Source organism: Mustela lutreola, chromosome 4, assembly GCF_030435805.1.
Source record: "Mustela lutreola isolate mMusLut2 chromosome 4, mMusLut2.pri, whole genome shotgun sequence".
In the NCBI taxonomy this organism is placed as follows: domain Eukaryota; kingdom Metazoa; phylum Chordata; class Mammalia; order Carnivora; family Mustelidae; genus Mustela; species Mustela lutreola.
In genome coordinates this window covers 157617868-157641701 of record NC_081293.1, presented here as the reverse complement: position 1 = coordinate 157641701, position 23834 = coordinate 157617868, and the positions used below count along the sequence as shown (strand labels likewise).

General features: G+C 39.1%; 1 protein-coding gene across 11 annotated transcripts in view; it reads left to right on the top strand.

Moving 5' to 3' along the window:
• Positions 1 to 23834, top strand: part of PDE1C (phosphodiesterase 1C) — a 523080-nt gene that overhangs the window by 413966 nt on the left and 85280 nt on the right. For all 11 annotated transcript variants that reach the window (XM_059171502.1, XM_059171508.1, XM_059171509.1 and 8 more), the window contains 5 exons: positions 4766 to 4879; positions 6750 to 6932; positions 7937 to 8003; positions 13097 to 13213; positions 15659 to 15799. In XM_059171502.1, the coding sequence (XP_059027485.1) occupies positions 4766 to 4879; positions 6750 to 6932; positions 7937 to 8003; positions 13097 to 13213; positions 15659 to 15799 (622 nt within the window). The remainder of the gene's footprint in view (positions 1 to 4765; positions 4880 to 6749; positions 6933 to 7936; positions 8004 to 13096; positions 13214 to 15658; positions 15800 to 23834) is intronic.

The following is a 23834-nucleotide window of genomic DNA, read 5'->3' as shown; positions in this document are numbered from 1 at the left end:
GGCATCGGAGCCTTCCCGCCTTAGCTAGTGTTCTCCAGGGTTAACAAAAATACTTTATAACGTGGCTATGAGATACTTTATAACAAGGCTATTTTCAGGCAACCCTTCTTAAGATGGATTCAGATCTAGGGAAAACCTAAACTGTGATGGAAAACAGGCGAGGATGCCCCCTTATTCCCAGAAACTTCAGGAATTTTCAAAATTTTTGAATCTCGTTGGTGTCAGTGGAGAAAGGGCCCATTTGAAACTTTTTCATTCACGAAGCAGCAATTTCACCAAGAGGCAGGTGGTAGGTGGGGAAGGATGGGGCATCATGTTCCAGGAGTGATAAAGAGGAGAGGGTGGACGAAGGGACCAATGGAGGAACACCCACCTGAATGCTCTCTTCGAGCCCAATAATACTTGACAGTAGGACATCTGGAACCTTCCAGGGCTTGTGTGACAGCTGTATAAAGCATAATGCCGGCAGCTATGTGGGCAGGGACAGGTATGGATTGTACCTGGTGGGTGCCAGTCCAAATAGGAGCTTGGTGTCTAAAAAGTTGGTCACCATTTACTTTTTATTTTTTAAAGTTCATGTAGTCTTTCTATTGTCAGATTTTGTTTCTTTGTAATTTCTTTTCTTGTCTCAGTAGATTTGCTTTTTATTACATTATGATTTCAGCTTTCACCTTTGTTTCACAGATCCACGCTTTCTTGAATTTTATTGAACTCAAAGTAGATGTTCCCTAAAATTTACTATTAGTACATTTGTTGCCATTCGTACATTTTATTTTCAAAAAGTGAGTCCTGGGCACCTGGGTGGCTCAGTGGGTAAAAGCCTCTGCCTTCACCTCAGGTCACGATCTCAGGGTCCTGGGATCCAGCCCCATATCGGGCTCTCTGCTCAGCAGGGAGCCTGCTTCCCCCTCTCTCTCTGCCTGCCTCTCTGCCTACTTGTGATCTCTGTCTCTCTGTCGAATAAATAAATAAAATCTTTTTTAAAAAAGTGATTCTTTTCTCTGCATTTTGAGTGTGGTATTCTTTGCATTCTTGAATGCTGAAATCTTTTTGTTGATATATATATTTTTTCTGTTTGGTTGTTTTTGAATAAAGAGAGGTGGATGTCAGCTAGGTGTTCTTAAACACAGTGGGTGTGTTCTAGGTTTCCTTTATGTCTGCCAGGGTGTTGACAGAACCTTTTACTCATCTCACAAGCCGAGAAACAGAAGTAGATATGAATTTTTAGTACTTTTTATGTATCCTAAAGATACTTCATTCTATATTATTTCTTCTCTGGATTTGTTGAAGCCATTGGGTTATGTGTTTTGCTTCTGTTTACAACTATCTGTCAGGGCAGACCTTCACACCGGCTATATAAATGTGGGTGTGCCTGGTGTTGGTCTGGTACTCTTGGAGACTACATCAGGATGGAGCCCCGCACTCTTGATTTTCTGCTACTTGTGGCACTCAGCCTGGAACTTTCCAGGGGAGGTGGTTTTCAGTGCTCTGGTCTGAACTGTTGAATGGAATTCCAGGTGATGCTTTCACCAGGCACCTCACCCCTGCTTTGGCCTGTGGCCCTGGCTGCCAGATCCCAGGATGATAGGAAGCTCTTCCGGGCTTGATTGCCTAATACTGTGCTTTCCTGGGAGCGGGAATCGTTCATAATCATGGATTCAAATTGAAACTCTATATGATGTTCTTGGTCATTTCAATTGTTTTTGACTGATTATCATTGGTTTTTAGTTCACGAAAGTGATGTAGGAAGCCCTTCTACTATGAACTTCTTTTCTCTTAGGAAAAGAAGTGTCAGTCATTTTCATATTTACTTGACTTCGCATAATTAGCACTGTATTTCATCTGCCACTTTTAAAAACTCTTTTGAAACTACTTGTCTATTTTGTAAAGATGGGCTTTGTTAAATCTAAGTCACATATCCGTAGTCCACTTAATGGGAGACCTAGGAATCTACTCCCACCCTTGAAAGATCACTGTTCTAGAATATGCCTTCAAGTTTTTTGTTTTTGTTTTTTAGAAAATCATATTAATGATGAAATTTTGAACTTGCCCACACCTGAGAATATGTTTTTTGGCAATTCTACTAAATATAGGTATAGACATAGATATCTTAAATTATACCACATTATTCTCAAAAAACGGTATGACTGTTAAATGGCTTTATGGTATTTGGCATGGTAGAAGTCTATGGCCAACTTACATTCTGTTACTTTCTAAGTCATATTATTTTATTTTCTAAGATTTGCCAGTTCTTTTCTCTATTGTTTGAAATAGAAAATTACAACAGCATATGTTGGATGTTTTTATGTATTTTTTTTCCTGGTTTTATCTGATCCCTTTTTATCTGCTTATAAAGATTTTTTTTCAGTCTAGGAAAACTTATTCGATTAAAGCTGCTTAAGTTTGTTTATTTCTTATGGAAGACCTATTATAGGTGGACAGGATTATATGGTTCTGATTTTTATTAATGTTATATTTGCCTAGTCATTTTTTTTCTTTTCGTCATTTTTCCTCTTAGTTTTCTCAATCTCTCAATAGAGTGTCATGTCAATTCCTGGTAGAATCTTCAAGCCCCAAATGAAGAGAGAAAATTTAAAAAATTCTTAAATTTACCTTCATTTTACTTTGCTAGTTGAGAGTCCAGACAGCTTGGGGGTGGTTGGGCCCCTGGAGGTGAGAGTCAAAATCAGAGGCAAACCTAGCCAGGAATGTGTTTTGCTAAAGAACTCCCAAACCTTATTTGGAATAGATCTCAGGGCTCACAGCTACAATCTCCCCATTCTTTGGCAGACTGGCCGTCCACTCTGTGTGAGTGACTGGTAAGCCCTTCCATGCCAACTCCCTGTCCTGCTGTCCCTGAAACCCAGAACACTTCCTAATGGGAACCACAGGGCTGATCCTCACCTCTGGGCCCACAGAGGCCTCTGCTGGTTTCCTTTGTCTACTTCCTGTTAACATGTTGGAGAGTCATAAGTCAGGTAGTGACCACGCTCAATCTCATTTCTTTTGTATTTTACATTGTTGAAATCCCTGGGAATTTCTTTTGTATGGCTGATCATACTGTTTAAGGTGGATCCAGAGTTTTTCCTCAGTCTTTACTGCTGATCGTTTTCATGGAGATCTGGAGGGGAATAATTTACACCTTGCCACAAAGTAAACTATCCTCACTTAGGACGGCAAATCTTGAGAATATTTTGAAGTCAGGAGAGTGCAAACAGACTTGGGAGATGAAGACTTGATAATAATCTTAAGTATATTGCTAGAATGTTTCCTATCTGGTTGCCTGGGATCATCAAGGTCACTGAATAACAACAGTGACAATGAAGGTAACAATTGCCTTTAGAAAAACAACCAGGAAAGGGGAAATGCTGGTCAAAGAATATAGACTTAGTTTTGAGGTGAATAAATTCGGGGGATCTAATGTGTTTTGGTAATTATAATTAGCAAGTTATTAGCTTCAAATATTGTATACTTGAAAGTTGCTAAGAGTAAATCTTTGATGTTCTCACCATGAAAAAAGTTATAATTGTCTGAGATGATGGATGTGTTAACTAACCTTATTGTGGTAATTGTTTTGCAATATATATGTGTATCCAATCACCATGGTGTATAACTTACACAATGTGATATGTTAATTATATTAAATAAAGCTCAAAAAACCTCATGTTTGATGTGAATATATTAATATCACATCACATATATCACATATATTACATATATTATTTATGATATAAAGTTTGATTTAACTTTATATCAACTTAGAAAATTTGGTGGTTGGATCTCCATCATTTAGCTGACACTCAGGGAAGTTAAATATCTTACCTGGTATAACATAGCTAATATGTTGTGATGCGGGGCTCAAACCCAAGGTTGTCCTCAAAGCTCCTGTTCTTTCCTTTGCTGGCCATCAAACAGCCCGAGGAGTTGTCCAACCTCCACATCTCTGATTTTTACAATGTTCTCAGTTACTGGACTTTGATCATCTGTTGTTATTTTTTTGCTCTCATATATACTAACCCCTTCCCTGTGGGGATAATGTTGATGTAAATGAAAGAGCCTACTTTATCATTTCTCTTACACTTTCTGAAACACTTGACTAGCGGAAGATCTTGTCTTCAGTACTTTGCTTTACCGTCCAGCCTCTCTCTCTTTTTTTTTTCCTTAAAGCTGAGGTATTTATCTACTCCTAGAGGAATTCCTCTTGCCCAGTAAAGTAATTTATCTTTGTGTATTCCTTATGTAGCCCTCTGTGGGTATTTTGGTGCTCTGAATCTCTTCACCTGTTTTGGAATATGCTTTGACCATGAGATTGCTCATGCAGGCTCAAGAAGTTGGTCATGGCTGAACAAACAGTTTAATTTTTAACATAGCAGAATCTCAAGTGGTATTTGGTGACGTTGGTGTGGCTCATGCTTTACTATATCCAATTAAAATAAAAAAAAATTGAAATTAGAGAAGCAGCAACATTGCTAATTTAAGGAATTCTTAGAAAGATAAAAGACAGCTAGAAGGTCTTGGGGTGGTCTGTGCCTGGTGGTTGAGAACATTGTTGTTCTTGCTTCACAATGGCGAAATCGTATACATTTTTTTTAATAATTTGCTCCTTTGAGAAATGCTGGTCAGCTCCATCATTAGATTTCTATTTTCCTTCCAGGTAAATTGGAATAAATAAAAATACTCTGTGCCTGTAAAATGTGCTGCTGGGATTGTAGGATTATTCGTGGTCTTCTCTATTCTAATTTAGTTGTGTCTTTTCTCCCCCTAGGTTACGGTCTTTGGTCAAACAATTAGAGAGAGGCGAGGCTTCAGTGGTAGATCTTAAGAAGAATTTGGAATATGCAGCCACGGTGCTTGAATCTGTGTACATTGATGAAACCAGGTAAGCAAAATGTGTCAAAAAGTTAGTACACTGAGGGTCGGTTTTCTGTTATGTGGCTTTTCTGAAATGTCCCCCTTGGCCTGTAATGGGGTACCACTCAAATGGGGGGTGATGGAGCTTGGGTTTCCACAAAATGAAGTTTGGACCTCTCTCCTAGCCTCTGTGCCTCCTCATGGGAAAGAGAGCTAACTAAACTTCTCTGACATGGCCATTGTGATAATGAAGTAAGATAATGGAAGAGGAGAAAAAGTGATTTTTAAAAACATGGTAAGATTTCTTCTCAGGTCTAGAGGTCCACTGTAATAATTGCACACTGTTAACCTCAGCCTAAAAATTGTGTTCATGTGTTAATTCACATTGTCTGTCAATGGAGGTTCCTGAAGTGACCTTAAAGCATTTTTCCTCTTAAGGACACAGAATTCCTCCTTTGATCTTGTACATTATCAATTTTCTTAATAGACTCTTCCCACCTGAATTATCAAAAGGTATTAAAGCACTGCCTGTCACCAAATTCATCTGAAAGGAGCAAAAGTACTTTTCTTTTGAAAAATGTTGACGTGGTGAATTTGCAAGGCTTTTCTTCTCTTTCCTAATTCAGGCTCCTCTCTCGGCTTAACTTCTCTATGCCAGATTCCAATCTGAAAGGATTTCTCACAAATCTGAGGAGTATGCACGTGGTGGTTTAGTTTTTGGTGACTTCCTTAGTGCCTAATTTAGGGAAATTTGATAGCATCATTTTTTCCAATGTTACATTTTATCCGTCCTCCAATTGATGTGTCTAAAGGAAAAAATAAAAAAGAAAAAACCCAACAACCTTTTTAAAAAACTCTTTTTATTGATACCTGATTACAGCTTATTTTTAGTAGGGCTTAATATAAGTATAAAATACAATTTTATTATAACTTACCATTATTTATGTTCTCTTCTGGTGGTTTGACCTAGGAACAAATTTGAAAAATCAGCTAAGCATATCTTACAGATGACTTAAATCACTGAGCTCAAATAAGGAACTGCATTATTTTGGAAATTTTGCTTAAATTTAGAATTTACATTTCTGTACTGTTCTATCAAAGTAGAATGAATATCAATTGACATCATTTCCATTTATAACCACAGATGACTGGGTTGATGTGATTTGGGTAATATTTTACAAAGTCTTTCTTTTTCTTTTAAAAATTTTTAATTTTTTAAAAAATTATTTTTATTTTATGTTAAATTTGTTTTTATTAAAGATTTATTTTATTTATGTATAACTGATGTATAACTTTGTATAGCTTTAAGTTGTATAATGTGTTGAGTTAAGGCATTTATATATTGTAATATAATTATCACCAGAGCATTAGCTAACACCTCCATCATGCCACAGAATCATAATTATTTTTTTGTGGTGGGAACAATTAAGATCTAGTCTCTTAGCAACTCTGAAGTTTGTGATACAGTATTGTTATCTATAGCAAAGTCTTTAAATGTTCTTTTTTTTTTTTTTTTTAAACACAAACTAACACCACATGGTCCATCTAAGCAAAGCGCCCTGTGAATGCATTATTAAATGGAAGATTTAGATCCAATTCAAATTCCACAAGATACTGGGGGCTCCTTAGGGGAGTGGGTCTGGGACCCATAGCCTGAGAGGAAGCATACTTGACTTTCTCTGGTTTCTTTGTTTCTTTGTACAGTCTGGTAGAACAAACCATCCTGAAAGACAATGGTGACTTTTATAAGCCTTACCAAAAAGGGGCTGCATTTTTTGTGGCCATTTTTGTTCAGTTTCTTTGTACCTGTGTATTCAGGTGGGGTGGAAAGGAACAGCTGTTCCGAGAGCTTCAAATGCAGGTGTAATCTCAGTGTCCTGGTTGTGTTTCCTGTTCAGGAGACTTCTGGATACGGAGGATGAGCTCAGTGACATTCAGTCGGATGCAGTGCCTTCTGAGGTCCGAGACTGGCTGGCTTCCACCTTCACCAGGCAGATGGGGATGATGCTCAGAAGGAGTGAGGAGAAGCCGCGGTTCAAGAGCATTGTCCATGCAGTGCAGGCTGGGATATTTGTGGAGAGGTAAGGAGGGCTGCCATTCAGGGACCAAAGCAGCAAAAAAGACACCTGTTTCCAATAACTGGAAACTTTGCTTTGATGTAATTTTTGTATCTTTATAAACACTGAAAATGCTGGTGGAAACAGGTAGTCATGAAGGAGAGATTGCAAAAATGTATTTGTTTCATCTTTGTAGCTTCATTAGGACAATTCTTTGCCTTTTCTCAGAACTCCTTTTGTTGACTAGAAAAGATTTGGTGTCAGTTCAATCTCCCATTTTTAAAAAAGAACATCAACTAATCCACCGTCTTTTGACATACATGGAACAGGGCAGGATGCCCGACCCGGGCTCCCCCATTCTGACTTGAGGTTGTTGACCTGGGGGGGGTGACAGTTTATTTAAAGGCTTTGAGTTCCCCATGATGCTTTCCAGTTTTGTTAGCCATTTTGCTCTTTAAATTAAATTGCCCCATTCCCCATAAACAGATTCCAGAAATTGATTTAGTGTTCCTACGATCATTATTTCACAAATCAATTTATTGTTCCTGTAATCCTTATTGCACATTTACAGGTCTTAGAAATGCCATATTCAGTTCAAAGGTCACCTGGGACATTTTTCCTTCTTGTTTTTGAGAGTTCTAAAGAACAAGGTCTTCCAAATGAGTTGCCCATAGGTGTTCCTCATTCAGGTTAAAGTACTCCTTTGCATATTATCTATGCTATACTATAATTCACTTCTGGCAGAAGTAGTGACCCATTTTAATAACTGAATTCCAATTTGAGGCCCATTGATTAATTTTTGTTTGTTTCCAATGATTCATGTATTTGGGATTGCTTTAATTTCTCTCGAATGTAACTCTGTCTGAGGCCACTTGAATGACTCTGAAAAAGGTCATTATTAAAAGGTCATTATTAAAAACTGTTTCTTGGTTCACCGGCTGACCCAACTTCTCGTATTTGTCAGTATTTTAGTGTAAATCTTCTTCATAAGAAATAATACTGCATTTTTCTCCCTCTGACTTTGCCAGAATGTATAGAAGAACATCAAACATGGTTGGACTGAGCTACCCACCAGCTGTTATTGAAGCATTAAAGGTAATACCAAAAAAAAAAAAAAACCGTCTGACAGTGTACATGGTATCTTATAAGAGGTACAGTTATATTTGTTGTTAGAGAATAAAAGGCTTTCATTTATGGTTCACTTATAGGTTTCCCAGTCATTTCTGACTTATTCTTTCATTGTTTTTTTTTACTTACCTGTTCTTACAGTAACATGATCTTTTTGCCTTTGACTTGCTAATTTTTTTTTTTTAAATCAGACTATGTGGGTCTCATGCCTATCCACATCACCACCAATGGGGTGGGGTCTTTGATGGGATCATAGTTGTATCATTATCTGATTATCTACTCTAAGTCCATTTTGTAGATGAAGAAACTGAGACTTAGTGAGATTTTTTAAAAAATACAGTTAACTAGAGCCAGAAGAACTAAGGTCTGATACCAGAGTTCCAATCACATAGTAAGTGTTCGATAACATTTTCCTCGTGAATGTGTGTCCCCAGAACCTATACATACTCCTGTTTACCTAAGACTCTCACGGAGCCCGAAAGTTCCATGGGAAGTTACACAGGTATTTGAGTTTCAATGAGCTAAATCTTGCAGAATCACTCCCACTCAGGCAAGCTCTTAGAATTGTATAGAATATTCTCTAAGAGCCTCAAAGTGCCTGTATTCCTCTTAGGGCTGTGTCTGTTCAGATCCACTGGTTGGAGGCTGTCCTGGCTGTGCTAAAGCTGATTTGGCTTCTGGATTTGAGCATGGGGGCTGTGCTAAGGGTCAGGATCACTCGGCCAGTTGACACTGCATGGTGTCTATACACGGAATCATGTCATCCATTTGCTTAGGGACATCCTAGCATATGGATGCGTGTGTGTGTGTTAAGATGGATTTATTTATTTATTTGTTTATTTATTTATTTTTAAGATTTGTTTACTTATTTGACAGAGAGACTGTGAGAGAGGGAGCACAAGCAGGGGAAGTGGGAGAGGGAGAAGCAGGCTTCCTGGCAAGCAGGGAGCCTGGTACGGGGCTCAATCCCAGGACCCGGGGATCATGACCTGAGTCGAAGGCAGACGCCTAATGACTGACGCACCCAGGCACCCCTTATTTATTTAGTTTAGAGAAAGAGAGAAAAAGAGCATAAGCAGGAGGAGCAGAGGGAGAGGGAGAAAGAACCTCAAATGGACTTCCTGCTGAGTGTGGAGCCCAACATGTGGCTAATACCATGACCTTGAGATGATGACTTGAGCTGAAATTGAGAGTAGGGCCCTTAACCAACTGCCCGACCCGGGCTCCCCCATTCTGACTATTGTTATGGCTACTGTTGTCTATCTCTGCAATCTGAAACATGTATTACATGATACTTAAATTACCTACTTATAGAATCAGGGTTGGGAGAGCTTCATGATCAACTTAATGTCAAGAAAGACTTTTAGGGCCATTTTGATTTTATATTTCAGTCTCTTTCTCTTGCCTAAAGATATTCACTAGTTAAATTTGTGAGACCCTATATTCAAATTGCCAGTTGTCCATTTTCTGTCTCTTAACTCATCCTAAGAACAGAAAAGATGCTCAAGAAAGATGCAGCAAGAAGACACATGTTTCTTCTTACTCCTCTTCAGTACTCCCCACCCAGTGCCCAGTGCACCAGTGTAATTTACAGCCACATTTGCCATGTGATCAGTGAAATCACTGCATGAGATCTGATGTTTCATAACACCCACTAGGAAGCTGCATTGATTTTCATAACTGAACCCAAATCATTCAATGAAAATCTTCGGGACATGAAAAGAGTCCTTTAATTTCTTCTCTTGTCATGAACATGAATACAGGTGGTTATACAAGTATTAAGTCATTTATAAAAACATTTCCTCTGGATTGGAACATCCTTTCTGAAAAAGATGTGGAGCGACCTGGGATATGAAGGTCACTCTCAGATGCCCACATGTTGTCTTTCTGAGGAGAAAGGAACCTAGATGATTCAGACCAAGATTAAATGCTGCTTATCTTCAATACCCTTAAGTTAACTCTCTGAACTGCTACCCTTCTGCAGAAGTATTGATGATAATGTGCATAAGTTTAGAGCTGTGTTTTCTCCTGAGCCTGGCCTCTGTTTACTGGGGGATTTTAAGATCTTTTTACAAGGTAGTATTTTCCCCCTCCCTAGACTCTGGTTTTATCTGCAGTGGATTGAAGATGAGTTGGCGGAATCACACAGATATTTTCTTTCTTTCTTTTTTTTTTTTTTCTGTTTTTAGGTAGTACCTGTTTAAGAAATGGTCATTTCTACTTCACTGCCAGCAGTTTTTATGAAATGGTCATTGCTTTCTTCTATTCCCAGAGAGCACCCCCCGCCAACTGAGAGAGTATAATTCAATAAAATGACTGTCATGCCACAGTCATATTAACCTTTGCGATTAATGTAAGAACAGGGAATGAAATCACATTTAAGTAGGAGAATATCCACCGCCAATCTCTAACTTTGAAATATGTTGCAGCATTGTTCTTTTAATTTTTTCTGTCCAATATATGCTAGCTTCTGATTTGGGGGAGTCATCTCTGGGCTTTTGCGGTGGGGCTATTGGAACTGTAGAAGTGTGTTGTTGTTTAGAAGGTATTGCCCTGGGTAGACTCTAGGTTTAAAGTGGAGGAAAAGAGGAGGTTCAGGCTTCCATTACATTAGACTGACAGGAAGTTCCTGAAGTTTTTCCTTGGGTATGGGACTTGGGCCATGTCTGGTAAGAGAAGAAGAATGGCTTAAGATGGGTTAAAGACGGTTAAACTCGGTCCTTGTTAAAAAGGCAGATTCTAGGTCTCAGGCCAGGATTCTGGAAGTCCCTCAGCTGAGAATCAACATTTTTCCTGAGCACTTCAGGTGGTTCTGTAGAACATTAAAATTTGAGAATCACAGCAAAGGCTGTGATTAAAAATCACATAAAATGAGTAGCGGGACAGAACATCCCAATGACTACACTCATCCTGTTTCTCTAAGTCTTGAGATCCTGAATCAATCGTGACTTCTTACTGTGATCATTTCTCTATTTTCAGTGATAGTTCTCTTTTTTATTCATTCTGGAGAAGAGTAAACATTGCAAATGTGACAAAGTGTTTTCTCACCTGTGGACTTTTCTCAAAGTGGACTTTTCCTTAGGACTAATGGATGTCATGGCAACATCAATTATAGTAGCTAAGGTGAAGCTTTAGGTCTTGGGTTACTCTTAAAGGGCCCCACTGTTTATGGCCTAGGCCCTATTGGTATATTTAGGGCATGAGGCTTGGGTCACAGCATGTATTCATTGAGTTTACAATCTCCTCTATTGACAATGATATCACTGTTGACAATGATGTCAGTGGTGTTACTACCTAGTTCTGGTACCAAATGGCATTAGACACTTCCTTACAAGTGGGGGAAGTAACACCTATATGTAGGCATATGAGGATGAGCAAATGTATATAAACCCTTTTCACTCTGCCTGGCACAGACAGTGTGCTCAGCTTGTAGCTATTTCTTCAGTTGTTATAATGGAGGAGAAATATTAGAAGGCTGAGGTGAGGTTACCACTAAGAGTCAACTGAAACAAGCCAGTTGAAAGCCTTTTGGAAAAGTTTGGCTTTCCCTATATATACTTCAGTTTTCCTGTGCCCTCCTGTCCATGAGGGAGACCCTTAATAGCCTTGGGATGATATTCAGTGGTTGGGATGTTTGAGGAAGGACAGGGTTGGGATAGATGGATGATCTTGGAATGCACTGAGGGCTGAGGTGAGAGCCCCTCAGGCCAGCAGTTCCAGAAGAGTCTCTTCCAGGGAACCATCTGACTTTTCCTGTTCTCTGTATGGTCTCACATGCGTCCTTGTGTGGTCTCATGTATGTCCACTTATGACAACACACGTTCTATACCTACTGAAAGTGAAACTCTTCTTCTTCTTCTTCTTCTTTTTTTTTTTTTTTTGGTAAGATTTTATTTATTTGTTAGAGAGAGAAGAACAGGGAGAATGATGGCAGGCAGAGAGAGAAGCAGGATTCCTACTGAAGAAGGAATCCAGTGTGGGACTCAATCCCAGGACCCTGAGATCATGACCTGAACCAAAGGCAGGCATTTAACTGACTGAGCAACTCAGGCATCCCTGAAAGTGAAACTCTTGACACAAGAAAACCAAATGACTGTTGCTTTGACTGCTGTTTAAACACACCTTTGTTTACTATATCCACCAGTAGCTGGTTGTAAGTCAAAGACACATCAGACTATGTTTACATCTATTTTGGAGTAGCTATTTATAGACAAGGCTTTGAACTTCAAGACTGATAAAGTTTAAAGACTGATGTGTGAGGAGTGCATTCAGCTTAGCTCTCAGTTTTACCTTTTTTAGTAAAGTGGCTCACAGATATGAGGACTAGGTTCACAGATCAGTGACACCAGAAGTGGTCGCATTTTCCTGTTTTGTGAAATGAAGGCTTTCTCCATGGTTTTAGCTCAGCAGTTTGAACTGAATGGACACATGATTTGTGTTCCACATCAAACATGTTTCTGAAGACTTTTAAGTGGATTAACATAATCAAATGTGGACTAAGGAAGTCAGGAGATAATAGTAAGGGACTGGGGAGATGTTTGCAATAGGGAAGCAACTTAGGTTGTCATGAAGTGAAATAAACGTTTGAAATTCAGCAGTGGTAGTGACAGGCTTAATGCAAAGAGCCTGAGATTAGGCATCTGTTGACTGTGTTTGTGTCCTGATCCCACTTGGTCCCTAGCGCTGCCCTTGTGATAGGTCTTAGGGAAATTAACTTAACCAGTTTTCTCATCTGTAAGATGTGACTAATAATACCTGCCATTTAGATTCGTTTTCAGGATACATTATGTATTTATTGCTGATCACAATGCCTCACATATGGTAGGCACTCAATAAATTATAGTTTTTCTTATAAGTAGTAAGACTATTTAATTATGTTATTAGTAAATGCTATGTGGGTCTGCCAAGCTGGGAAAAGTTTGAGGGCAGAAATGGTGTTAGAGTCTTGGGCTATGAAATCCTGGGTGAAGGTTGTGGGGTGACTCTCCAAGTGGGGAGACAGGTATCTGTACAAGTGGCTGGGGACTTAATGCATTCTTTCTCCCTTCCCTGCCATGCAGGATGTGGACAAGTGGTCCTTTGATGTCTTTTCCCTCAATGAGGCCAGCGGGGATCATGCACTGAAATTCATTTTTTATGAATTACTCACCCGTTATGATCTGATCAGCCGTTTCAAGGTCAGTGCCTACTTTTAAAAAATGCATGCATTTGTCCATCTCTCTTTCTCTCTCTCTTTTATTTTTTTTTTAAGAGAGATTTTATTTGTTTACTTTAGAGAGAGTGAGTGAGAAAGCAGAAGTTTGTTGGGCAAGGGGAGGCAGAACCGTACTCCCCACTGAGTAGGGAGACCAATACAGGGCGTGATCCAAGGACTCAAGGATCATGACCTGAGCCAAAGGCGAGTGTCCAGATGCCCCACATTTGTCCATCCTTCCATAACTTTTGGGTTAAGACCAAGGGAGTCCTTTTAATATAGACTGAAGACTGCTGTGGGACTTGGGAAGCATCATCCAGACTGCCGCTGCCCTGAAGTCTGGTGGTGGGAATGTGTCCTTAAGCCCCTGCCGGGTGGGGCTCACAGCAGGCGAGAGGATGGATCTGCACAGTTTGGTTCCAGTCTTCCTAGAAGTACAGCCTGAAGTGTGGGCTAGCGGGACTCCACAGATCTCATTTCAGCCTGATGTCGTGTACTGTCCATCACCGCTGGTGTGGAGACAGTAATGGAGACAGACTGAGCATCTGCTGTCTCTGCAAACTTTTTTTCCCACCCCTTGGCTCAAGCGTAGACAAATGCTCTCACTTATCATCCATGACAGGTCACTGGTATTTCCCAGCCATTCATGCTTCAAATTAATTCTTCAACTTTAAGTAAAGAACATGAATCGTTTCCCGCGTTCAATCCCCTCTGCTTTGTAATACCACTGACTCTAGGGGTCTGGCCAGGTTCTCCAGGGCATCTTTGCATTTGTGTGGTTACATCTCTCCTATCGTGCTCTTCAGACTTCTCTCATCATGGGGGTAAGCCTTTAGAAAATGCAGGGGTTTGGTTTTTTTTTTAAACATAACGTATTGATTTCTCTTGACGGCATGGTTCTTTATCATTTTCCTAAGGACCGTGTACTCGGGAGCATGTTTCCTCCATATCCATAAATGCTGTATTTATGGTTCTTAATTTCTTTGTGTCAAAAATGGGCCTTAAGTGGGTAGAAGAATAAATGAAACAAGATGGGATTGGGAGGGAGACAAACCATAAGTGACTCTTAATCTCACAAAACAAACTGAGGGTTGCCGGGGGGAGGGGGTTGGGGAGAAGGGGGTGGGATTATGGACATTGGGGAGGGTATGTGATTTGGTGAGTGCTGTGAAGTGTGTAAACCTGGTGATTCACAGACCTGGGGATAAAAATATATGTATATAAAAAATATATGTTTATAAAAAATAAAAAATAAAAAAAAATAAAAAAAAAATGGGCCTGAGAATCTGGTGGGTGCTCAGGACCCTTCCCACAGAACAAAGCTTGTGCACATATGCACACCTTTACCTGTCATTTTCTTGGCTCATGGATCTCTCATGAACAGCCCTGGGAACCTAGGCTTATTCGATATTCATTTTTAAAACTGATGATGAATTAATCTCTGACATAGGAGAGGCAATATTTAAATTTTTAAGAATCCATAAATGGTAAATATGGAAGGATCTGCTCAAGGAAGAACATGTTATAGACTCTGCTGAAGCATTACAGTAAAGCATTTTCCTGATTTTTTTTTTCTTCCTAACATGCTTATTGGTCTCCTGGAACCCATGCTCTCTCTTTTTCCCCCAGGGTTGTATTTGGTAACTAACCCTAAGCCAAAGAATTAACCTAAAAAGGAAATACGATGAATGTTTTCAGGGTCCCCTTCTTTTGTACAGGCATTTTGCAGTTGTTTCTTATTTTCTGCCACATAGAAAATGAAGGTATCTATATTATATGTATTTGAGACAGAAAAGGAATTAGGCTAGTTGGAAATATTATTCCAAAAATGGCAATGCAACAATTATAAATTGCCAAGCAATAGACATAAGAACACAGTCTGTTTCTGTTCTTGTACAGAACAGGCTATCACATGTTTTGTTTTTTAACGAGTGTCCAGTGCATACAATCACTGCTTCTAAAGGGCCCAGTTTTCAGGAGGCAGCAGCTTGTGTTTGTTTTGCAGCCATTTTACAACTTTAGATTTTTATGTACTTTATGTTTTCCCACAAAATACATGAGCTGTGCTACCCGGTATGTATCCGTTTATTTCTCAAGAAATAAAAGACTCTAACCTTTGCTCGAAAAAGAGATGAACACATACCCTTCTGCCCTAAATATTTTTGAGGTGATTCTGGGGTTCTGGACTGAGAACAACAACAACAACAAAACATTCACAGGTCAGACTGTTCTTAACCTAGGGACTTCCTATGAGATTTTCAAATCATTGCTAATTTCTTCAGTAGTTTTTACTAATTTTGCAAAGTTCCAGTCTCTTCATGCGCGATGTTATGCTTCCAGAAAGATGCCGCTCAAGTGACTTCGACTTCTGCTTCCTCACTTAAAGCTACAAAACCACTGACTACTTAACCTTACTGCTTTCTTTCAGATCCCCATTTCTGCCCTTGTCTCATTTGTAGAGGCTCTGGAAGTAGGATACAGTAAGCATAAAAATCCATACCACAATTTAATGCACGCCGCCGATGTTACACAGACTGTGCATTACCTCCTTTATAAGACAGGAGTGGCGGTAAGTACTGATAGGAATTCAAAGATGACACAAAAGATGTGATGATGATTCTTTTGTTTTTGTTTTTATTTTTAAAGATTTTATTTATTTATTTGACAGAGATCACAAGTAGACAGAGAGGTAGGCGGTGGGGGGTGGGGAAGCAGGCTCCCCACTGAGTGGAGAGTCTGAAGCAGGGCTCAATCCCAGGACCCCGAGATCATGACCTGAGCTGAAGGCAGAGGCTTAACTCACTGAGCTACCCAGGCACCCCATGATGATTCTTCTTATTGGAGGCTGTTCCTATTCTGATGTGGTTGGGCCCACAAGAAGTGCACTGGGGCGTGGACTTCCTGCTCCCTAAGAGTTGTCTAACCAATCACTGAAGGTCTTGGAGTTCCTTGTAGCATCTGATATTTTCTTTATCCAGGACTTAATTAAATAAATATGTGGTAATGACTTGCATCTTTATTAGGCTATGACCAAATTAAATATAATTAAATATAGTTCTAGAAATATAGTTCTAGAAATTTCTAGAACTAAATATGTATTTCCAGATATGGAGAGTGGTACCATTGACCTCTTGCTACGGTCAGTCACAGTGCTCGCTATCCATGCATACTGAAATCATATCAAGTGTGCCTGGTGACCACATTGCACAAAGTTAGCTTTTGGTTAAAACCATTTGATCTTCTTCACAAGGATTACAGTTTTTTCTTATCCTATTTTTTGTGTGTTCAATATGTTTGACCTTAGGGGCAATCTTTACTTCTAATCATCTGAAAATTTTCTTACTTGTTTTGACCCAATATTTCAGCTCTTTAGATGTCTTTGAATCTCTGTTCTGTAATCCATTGTATGAACTGGCCTGTTTAACGTGGTTATCTGTCCCTTTGCCCTCTTTGCCTTCATGAAAGCTATTAATTTTACAAGATATAGCTATTAGTGACAAACAGCTAGTTCTCTATTTTAGGTCTCTATGAGTTTTTCCTTTGAAATCTTCAGAGTCGACATCAAGGTAGACATTGTTTGGTTATGGTTATTAATTAGCCCATAAACTCAACACATTTGTTATTTTTTCCTCTAGGGCATGTTGAAAGGCTTGGTCTAATATCTCACTGAATTAAAAATGGAACACAGTGGGAGGAGTGTGGGCTTTGGAGCTAGATATAGTGGGATATAAATCCTTGAGTAGTTACTTATTAGATTTAGTGACCTATGATAAATTGCTTAAATCTCTGAGGCAGGATTTCCTCATTTTTAAAATGGTGAAAAATATTCTATCTTGTAGAAAAACTGTGACGGTTAGAAATAAACTATCAGAAATAGGAAGTGCTCTGTCTGTCTCGTGAAGGAAGCTCAACAGTTAGAAATTGTTTTTAGTGAAACTTTGCTGAATTTTCCCAAAACCTCTCAACAATTTTCATTTCTTCCTTATTGTAAAGCTGGCATCTTGAAAATATTATTTTAAATTTTTAAGAAATATTTTATTTGTTTATTTGACAGAGAGAGACACAGTGAGAGAGGGAACACAAGCAGAGGGAGTGGGAGAGGGAGAAGCAGGCTTCCTGTGGAGCAGGAAACCCGATGTAGGGCTCCATCCCAGGATCTTGGGACCATGACCTGAGACACTTAACAACTGAGCCACCCAGGCATCCTGAAATATTATTTTAAAAAGCTATAATTTTTTTAAAAAGCTATAATTTTTTAAATTATAGAAACACTATCAAGGGGACCTATTTAATGTGATAAAAAATTTCTGTCAGAAGCATAGAGCAGACTTAGTTAATGGTGGTTCCTGGAAAACATGGAGCAAAACAGGGATGGCTACACTAATGTTGTCATTGAGCATTTTTCTGGAGGTCTCAGAAAAGGCAATCTAATATCAAAAAAGTTGAAGTAACCTATGAAAATAGTTTGACCATCTCTTTTAAAAAATCAAGAAAATCAACTACATATTATTAGATCAAATAAAAGGCTTCAAATAGATGTCGATAAAATAATTGTCCTAGGGGACCTGGGGGGCTCAGTTGGTTGAGCATCTGCCTTCAGCTCAGGTCATGACCTCAGGGTCCTGGGATCCACTCTCCCTTCAGGCTCCTTGCTCAGCGGAGAGTCTGCTTCTCCCTCTGCCCCTCCCCCCACTATCTCTCTCTCTCTCTCTCTCAAATAAATAAATAAATAAAATCTTTAAAAAAAAAAAAGCTATCTTAGACATTGGAAATTAATAAGTATAATAAAGGAACATACCTTCCAGAGAGTATTTTTTTTTAAACTGATAAATTACTAATGAAGAACTTAAAAACTGGTAAAAAGGAAACTATAAAACTAAATTAAAGAGCAGTAAAACAATATTAAAATAAGAAAGGAAATACATTATGTTTTTAATGCAAAGCTTCAGTATTATATAGATGTCAGTTTTCTTCAAACTAATCTGTAATTTCAAAACAATACCAATAAAGACGAATGAAACATGATAAGCTGAGTCTGAAATTTATGTAAAATAGATATATCACAACTTTAGAAAAAAACAGTCTTGAAAAAGACAATGTTTGCTGTGATGATGTAGTTCTTATTCTACTAGATGTTAAAATATCTACTGAAGCTATAGTAATAAAGATAGGGTGGTAATTGTGCAAAAATCACTAAAGATATGAGTGAACTAGACACAAATATTTATTGAGCACAGTTTTGATTTAGACATATTGAGTTTCAGGTCCTTATTAGACATCACTGTGGAAGTGTCAAGCGGGAAGAGAACCAATGGAATCTAGAGCTCTAGGAAGAGGTCAGGGATGGACATGTAAATTAGGCAATGTTAGCCCTATCAATATTATAGAAAGATGGAATTAATTGAGATCATCTAAAGAGCGAGTGTGAATAGGAAGTAGTAGGGGCTCTGAAGTGAGTCCTGGGGCAACCTAAAGTTTAAAATGAAGGTCAGAAATTAGAGCCAACAATAGTAACTAAAACGGAGTGGTCAGCGATGTTAGAATAAAAGCCAACAGAGTGTGGGGTCATGGAAGCCAAGGCGATTAAGTGCTTCAAAAGAGAATAGTGAATTCTGTGGGACATGACAAAGTGTCAAGTAGGATGAGGTTAAGTGATTACTGTCTTTGGCCACATGGAAGTCATTAGTGCCCTTGACAGGAGTGGTCTCAGGGCTTTGGTAAGGGTGGACCACTGACCAGAGTATAATGAAGAAAGAATTCAAGTGAGAAGGTAAGGACAAGTCTATAGACTTCCCCTGCCTACAGGGAAAAATGACTCAGTTCAAAGAATGTTTTTGTTCTACTTTAAACCAATCACCAAATATTGGGAAAATGAATTAAAGATTTGAATACAAAAAAATTTGATCATATTAGAAGAAGATATGAGAGTATTTTTATTTCCTTGAAACAGGAAAATCTTTGTTATATAAGCCTCAAAACACAAGTTAAATAAAAATATTGATCAAACTGAATGTATTAAAATTAAAACCTATAGGATAAAAAGAATCACCATAATGATGTAAGTACTTGAAGAAAATATAGGATTAAGATCCAGATTATATAAAGGAATCAACAAGAAAATGACAGAAATTCAGTAGAAAAATAGGAGGAAACCCATTCACAGAGTTAAGATTGCCCTGTTATAGTCTCTGTCATAGGCAGAATTTTGTCTTTCCCCTCCCCTGCCCCCAGTTTATATTGCTGGAAGCCCTAGTCTGCAATTGCTCAGAATGTGACTGCATTTGGAGGGAGGGTCTTTAAAGAGGTCCTCTAGGTCACATGGGTGGTCCTGATCCAGTATGACTGCTGTCCTTATACAAGGAAGAGATTAAGATTACAGACATGCTGGCGCACTGAGGAAAGACCATGTAAGGACACAGCACGAAGATGACCATCTGCAACCTGGTAGAGGGCTGTCACCCAAAATGACCCTGCCAATACTTTGATTGTGGACTTCTAGCCTCCAGACTATGAGAAAATAAAGTTCTGTGGTTTAAACTGCCTAGTGGGTGGTATTTTGTTATGGCAGCCAAACAGAGGAGTGGAGTTATGATTTGATCCGAGGACTGACTTCTCTCTCTCTCTCTCTTTTTTTAAAAATTTTATTTATAACACCATGCATTTAAATATCTAGCCATACTTCTAGAATGCCTGTGGTCAAAAAAAAAGGCGCCCCGATATTCTTACACCTCAGTATCCTCATGTGATCCTTGCAGGTATCCTGGTGAGGATGAGCATAGACGGGCAAATGCACTTTGGCCTCATCTATTCAACATATATTTAGTTAGTACCTGCTGTGTACAGCGTACTATGGAGATAAAAAGTGAATCATACACAGCTTTTCTAGCCCTCAGGAAAAACTCCCAAGTATTTATGCTAATGCAAGTTATCATTAACGTGAATGTTACAGCAGCCAAGGATCGTGACGTTCAGCGTGCTGTTCTTAAACGAGCGCATTTGCCATTGAATTTTCATTATCAATTCAGGCCATATTCAGAATCATTCTTAAATATAGAAACTACTTCCCACCCACTCTCTCTTAGAAATGCACTTCAAAACAAACTGCTTTCATTGCAAGCTTACAGAAACAGTGGGGAGCATTCTGATGAATGGAGAACATATTGTTACTCTAACCTTTCATTACAAACCAGGAGGGGGAAATGCTTTAAATCATTTCAGTTTTATAAACTGTAAGACACATAGGGAATCAAAACATCCCATTGATAAAGTGATGTCTGGGCTTCAACATCAACAGTATTACTCATTGTAATCTGTTTATATTACTCATTATTGCTTTACTTAGACGCCAAGAAGATGTTTGAATCCTTTCAGAATTATTTCGCCCACTTTTAAGGGAAAAATCCTTGAACAGAATTAGACTGAAAAGTTGTTGATTGAATAAATATGAATCAGAGTTTGAGCTTTACTCAAATTTTGATTTAGGTCAAAGGATTCCAAACTCCAAAGTCATCCCTTGTCCCCTTCCATTGCTTTTGTTAGGCAAGTGCCATTAATTTTCCTTTTGCTTATTATTATTTTTTTTTTTTTAGAGGGGAGAGGCTGTGTATCTTGTTCTTTTGATCATATCTGTCATCATCATATTCACACGGGAAACACTAAATGGCTAAGGAGTGTTTAATAATTTTACCAATGTTTGTGGTCAGTAGAATTTTGGCCCCCATGACCTTTGCCCTCTGTCATAACACTAATGTTGCATTAGATGGGAAAATACAAATACAGTGAAGTTTACTAATCCAAGAACTGGTAAAATCTAGGGAGATGATTCCCCAAGTGGGCCCAGTATAATCTTGTGGGTCCTTGAAAGTCCAGAGACAGGACACAGGAGCTGTGAGGACTCAACCAGCTGTTGCCAGCTTGAAGATGGAGGGAGCCAAGTGGATGGAAAGTCTGAGAAGGAAATGAAATTTGCCAATCCCCTGAATGTACCTGGAAACAGATTTTTCCACAGAGCTTCCAGAAAAGAACACAGGCCTGCCAACACCTTGATTTCAGCCATGTGAGGTCCTCACTGGAAAAATCCAGCCACACTGTGCTGCCTTCTGACCTCCAGAACTTTGTGCCAATAAATAGGAGATGGTCTTTGAGCCTTAAGTTTGTGGCAATTTCAGGTAGCAATAGGAAACTAATACAGGGGTGGAAACATTACTAAGGAAACTGTCATTCACTTACAAAACCCACAACTTGTGAATAATGTCCCTTCAAGCAGTTTTGCCCGTGTTTCTTTCCTTCACTGTCCACTACCGCCCCTTGCCCCCATGCCTATGCACACAGGGCTTACTTCCTGAAGTCCATCACTGCCGGTTGTCCCTGTCATTGAATTTGTTGTGACACTCATTTTATGTGGATAGGAAATACTGATTGAATCTGTGGCTTGTACCTTGTCACGCTTTGATAAATCTGGAATAAAATTCATGCCATACTTAATTTCTTACTTCTTATGGGTTGTCACAAAATCTTCTGGATTCACAGTAATTAGCTGGGAAAACACAAGAAAATCTGGACAATATTAAAATATGAAGCCTTGCAGGGCGCCTGTGTAGTTCAGTCAGTTAAGTGTCTGCCTTCAGCTGAAGTCCTGATCTCTGGGTCCTGAGCTTCCTGCCCAGTGGGGAACCTGCTTCTCCCTCTCTCTTTGTCCCTGTCCTCCTCCAGTCCCCGCACATGCTCTCTCTCTCTCTCAAATAAATGAAGCCTACTTTCCCTCAAAGCAACTTCTCCATCTCTGTCTCTTTTAATGATGCTATTTAATGCCACCCATCATTTTTTTTGTTTTGTGTAGTTTTGTATTTTGGTCACTCAGGCTCGGAATGTTAGGGTCGTCTTTAATTCATTCTTCTCCTTGACTGCAACTTCTTCCTCCCTCCCGTATTCAGTTTATTGCTGAGCCATATGAATTCTAGCTTCATACTGTCCATACGTCCTCTAAGGACTTTCCCGTGCAAAAGTACTGCTCTGGTTTCTCTCCCTCAGTGGCATGCTGATTGTGCTGCCCTCTTGCATCATTGCCTGTTGGATCCGATTTGTGTTCCTCACTCTGGCTTTTAATGCCTGACACCACAGGGCTCTAATCAGCTCTAACTGCCACTTCACTAAAGGGACTCCTATCCTTACCCATGATGAATCCCCTTTTGACCCTGGGACTAGCTCATGTGTTCATTCTTCTGGAAATGTCCACGGCCATTTCTTTTTCGGTCCATTCTTTAGGGCCCATCTGTGAAGATCTTCTTTATCTTTTCTTTTCTTTTTCTTTTTTACTTTCTCTTTTTCTCTCCTTCCTCCCTCCCTTCTCCTCCCCACTTTCCTTCATTCCTTCCTTGCCAGGTACCATCTGTCCTTTCTTCTTATCCTCAAACAGCAGAACCAATTTCTAAGCATCCACAGGGTTTGTTGAAAAGCAAGGGTGTTAAAATGACTTTTATAGGCTATGGTTTTATTTTTTGCTATTGCTTATTTAAAGCATTTGTTGATTTTGGTTTATTGGAAGTGGGCTATACCCAAGATAGGATCTTATTAGTATATTTGGGTAAAGGGGAGTAGTTACACTGATATTTATAATGTGAGAACCGTAATTACGTAGTTATTTAGACACTTGCTGTCTGGGTTGATGCTCTGTGATTCAGATTTGTTTAGATGGTATATTGGCTCTCAGTCATAATCTTTTTATTGATTGATTTATTGATTTCACAGTAGAAAAAAAAATTTGCCTTTTTATTTATTTATTTACCCGTGAGTTTAAATCCTTGAAGGGTATAGCCTAGCATGGGTTCTATGTCCAAAGTCCGTAGGAGGAAGTTTGCTTTGGAATTTGGCACGAGTCATGTCACTGCTTCCATGAGCATGAGTTACCTTTCCTCCGATGACTTGGGCCACCAGGAGTCACCTTTTCCTTTGTACACATGAGCACTCACTCGCCTAGACAGAATTGGGTTTTATCTCGGGTATAAGCACTTCCAGAGACCCTACTCAGAGCCAACAGAAACAGCCTCAGGCTACAGTGTTCCAGACATATTTGTCATTTAGAAGTTCTGTTCCAAGCAGGGCTCGACAGGTTCCAAGATAACCTCGTAATCTTATTTTAAAATGTTAAGTTGACTTTGCATTAAGTTTGGAGAAAGAACTATGCTGGTGGTGAGGGCGTAGGTAAAAGGAGTTGAGGCTGATGGGTGGGGACAGGGTACTGGGGAAGGATTGAAAGAAATGGCCAAAATGAAATATATATATATATATGTGTGTGTGTGTGTGTGTGTGTGTGTTAGTTGTGTGTGTGTATGTGTGTGTGTGTGTATACCAAGAACATGTGTAATATAAGCTGCCCGACAATGCTGCCTCTGGTGGTCCAGGGAACACAATTTGAGAACCTTGGACTATAGTCAGTTTCGGTGGCATGGTTGGGGGTGGGTGTCTCTTCAAACATCAGGGTACATAAAGCAGAAGGCCAGGTTTATCTTTCTTTCTGTCTACGTCCAACCACTTTGTAGTAGATATACATTAGGTTTTCTGTTACTCTTAATTCTCGGTATTGTGTTGAAAATTTTAAGTTATTT